Here is a 2,443-nt window from a genome sequence, read left to right on the forward strand (position 1 = left end):
AAAAAAAAAAACCCCAAAAACCTTCATACTGAGCATGCTGTTGACACTATTTTGAATCTTAGCTCACCAGAGACTAAGGGAGAAAACATTTTTAGAGTGTTATTATCTACTTTTTGTGCACAAATTGCATGATCCTAAAATATTTTTTTGCCTCTGAATTTGATTTACAAATCTTTGCAGGGTGTAATGACTTAATCTTGTCTGTGACACTATTGTAGCTGGGCCACCTGTTTTGCTATTTTTCAGGTGCAACACGAGGTGGTTACCTGTCCCGGTGATATCACAAGTTTGTACATATAGGAACCAAAAACCCATGTCCGTGACAAAACATTTTCAAATTGGTTTATAATAAGGTACAATATCCTATATGTCAACAGAACATGGAAACTTCCAAAGGGGCTTTTTTGTTTGTTGGTTTATCTTTTGTTTTTAAGATCAGAAAGGAATAGGATCTTGGGTTCCTAAGGGGGAGGAAGAGAAGCGTTCTAGCCTGAGCATGCTCAAAGTCACAGGACAAACTGTGATGTGGGCTCACTGGCCTGTACCACGGTGGTGCCAGACGAGCTGTTCTCCAACAACCTAGCATTTAGGTTTTAGGCTGGCAGCCTCTTCTGAACACATCATCATCAGAGAAGAGGTCTGTGGGATATAGTACTGCTGATGTAATCAGTGACTCTTCTCTTTGCCCTGTAAAGGGGTGTTCCTTTCTGTACCTGCAGGTTTAGCAGCATAAGAAGCCTTGCCTGTTTGATATGAAAAAAAGAGTGAAAATTTTCGATGTAATGCCAAAATTCTATCATTTAAAGAACCTGGCTCTACAGTAAAGATAATTTTGTTTTGTTCACAGTAATAAATATTTAAGGTTTTAGTGCACAAAATAGAATTATGTACTGATAATCAATGCAGCTCTTTAATTTTTTAAAACTACTATTTTCAAGCTAAAGGCCAATAGAAATGTAAGATTTATTGTTTTTATTATTAAGTATTCCAACCTTAATCTATCTGCAAGAGTACTTGGTGCAGAGGTAGCCAAAAGCTACAAAATTTAAAGATTAAGATTAAGGTCTACGTGTGATGAAACCACAATCTTAAAATCTGCAAAATAGGGTCTCAATCTCTTTCTGCCCAATGTAAACATGGCCTTAGCATACAGTAAAGAAATACAGGTTTATAGCTTGGAAAATAAAATCACATTTCCATAGCAAATGTTGTGATCAGTGTACAAAGCACCAATCTTTTGGGAGCCACCGAAGCCTCAGATGATGGATTATCGTGGACCAGCCTCTGGTTAGGAGCACTGCTTAGTAGCTGGATGGCAAGTTCCGCATTGTGACATTTTAAACACAAAACTGCAGGTGTAGACACCATTAAAACACTCCTAGATCTTGAAGTCTTAAATTTCCACAAGGGAAATCATGTCATACGAAATGGCAGGAGAACCTGTATCGTGTTCCTAACATGGGCTACACACCAAGAAAAAAAAACATGCAAACACAACGATGACAGGCTCTCCTTGCAATGAATGAAGTCCATTGTGCAGTAATGGTACAGCCAGAAACTAAGGTACGCAGGTCTGTAATGGAGAGAAACTGGATGGATGTGTTAAGACAGAGAACCAGATACTATTTCACTGTTGTAACTTCAGTAACGCTGCCAAGATCTGGCTCACTTGTTAATTTATTTTATGATGATAGTCTAGGTAAAATTTTCATTGATTCACTTCTTTCCTTAGAAACCGTCTGGGGCATCCACCTTCCACTACTGATGACACTTCATTTTTGCAATGGCATTGGGAATAAATGCACTTAGCTTTATTTTAAGCCCTGTTCACCCAATGTGAATTTTAAGCCATGTTCATGCATATTCTAAGAAAGTTTGGGTGATATTTGCTTATGATTTTCATCAGAATATTTTCCTCTATACAACTTAGACGTATCAACAAGTCAGACTCCAAATAGTATAGGTCATCTTGAATATGGCTCTTAGTTTTCTCCAGTAAAACTGTAGAAAGGGTACTCGAGGTTTCAACATACATTTCACTTTCTAAGTAAAGGTCCCACAGTCTTTCCCAAACCTTCTGCTTCTGGTTGGATGCACAAATAGTTGCCTCATACAATTATTGGAATTATTAAGAACCCAAATAAAACACAAGCTTTCCTTTATTATTATTGTTTTCTTATTGCAACAAATACTCAGTTTCTTGCTGATGCATTATTAAGCTTTGATAGCTTGAATTTTAAATTTGGTCATCTTAAGAATGATCACAAAGGTTTTTGCTTTTCATTATCTACAGAGATTTTAACCAAAGTTACATTGTAACACACAAATGCTGTCTTGTCTTTAAGGCACAACACATCAGTATGAACATTCTGTTTGCCAAACTTAAAAAAGAGACATGATTAGATTCCCATTTCCCCTCCCACTACCCCCCCCCCCCCAGCCC

The 2,443-nt window shown here is 37.4% G+C and overlaps 1 protein-coding gene across 1 annotated transcript in view; it reads right to left on the reverse strand.

Moving 5' to 3' along the window:
• Positions 1 to 403: 403 nt before the first annotated feature.
• EYA4 (EYA transcriptional coactivator and phosphatase 4) overlaps positions 404 to 2,443 on the reverse strand; it is a 262,482-nt gene continuing 260,442 nt past the window's right edge. The window contains exon 18 of the mRNA XM_007452991.1: positions 404 to 611. Coding sequence (XP_007453053.1) covers positions 594 to 611 — 18 coding nt within the window. The 3' untranslated portion in view covers positions 404 to 593. The remainder of the gene's footprint in view (positions 612 to 2,443) is intronic.

This window comes from Lipotes vexillifer, unplaced genomic scaffold (genome assembly GCF_000442215.2).
Source record: "Lipotes vexillifer unplaced genomic scaffold, Lipotes_vexillifer_v1.1 scaffold155, whole genome shotgun sequence".
NCBI classification, from domain to species: domain Eukaryota; kingdom Metazoa; phylum Chordata; class Mammalia; order Artiodactyla; family Lipotidae; genus Lipotes; species Lipotes vexillifer.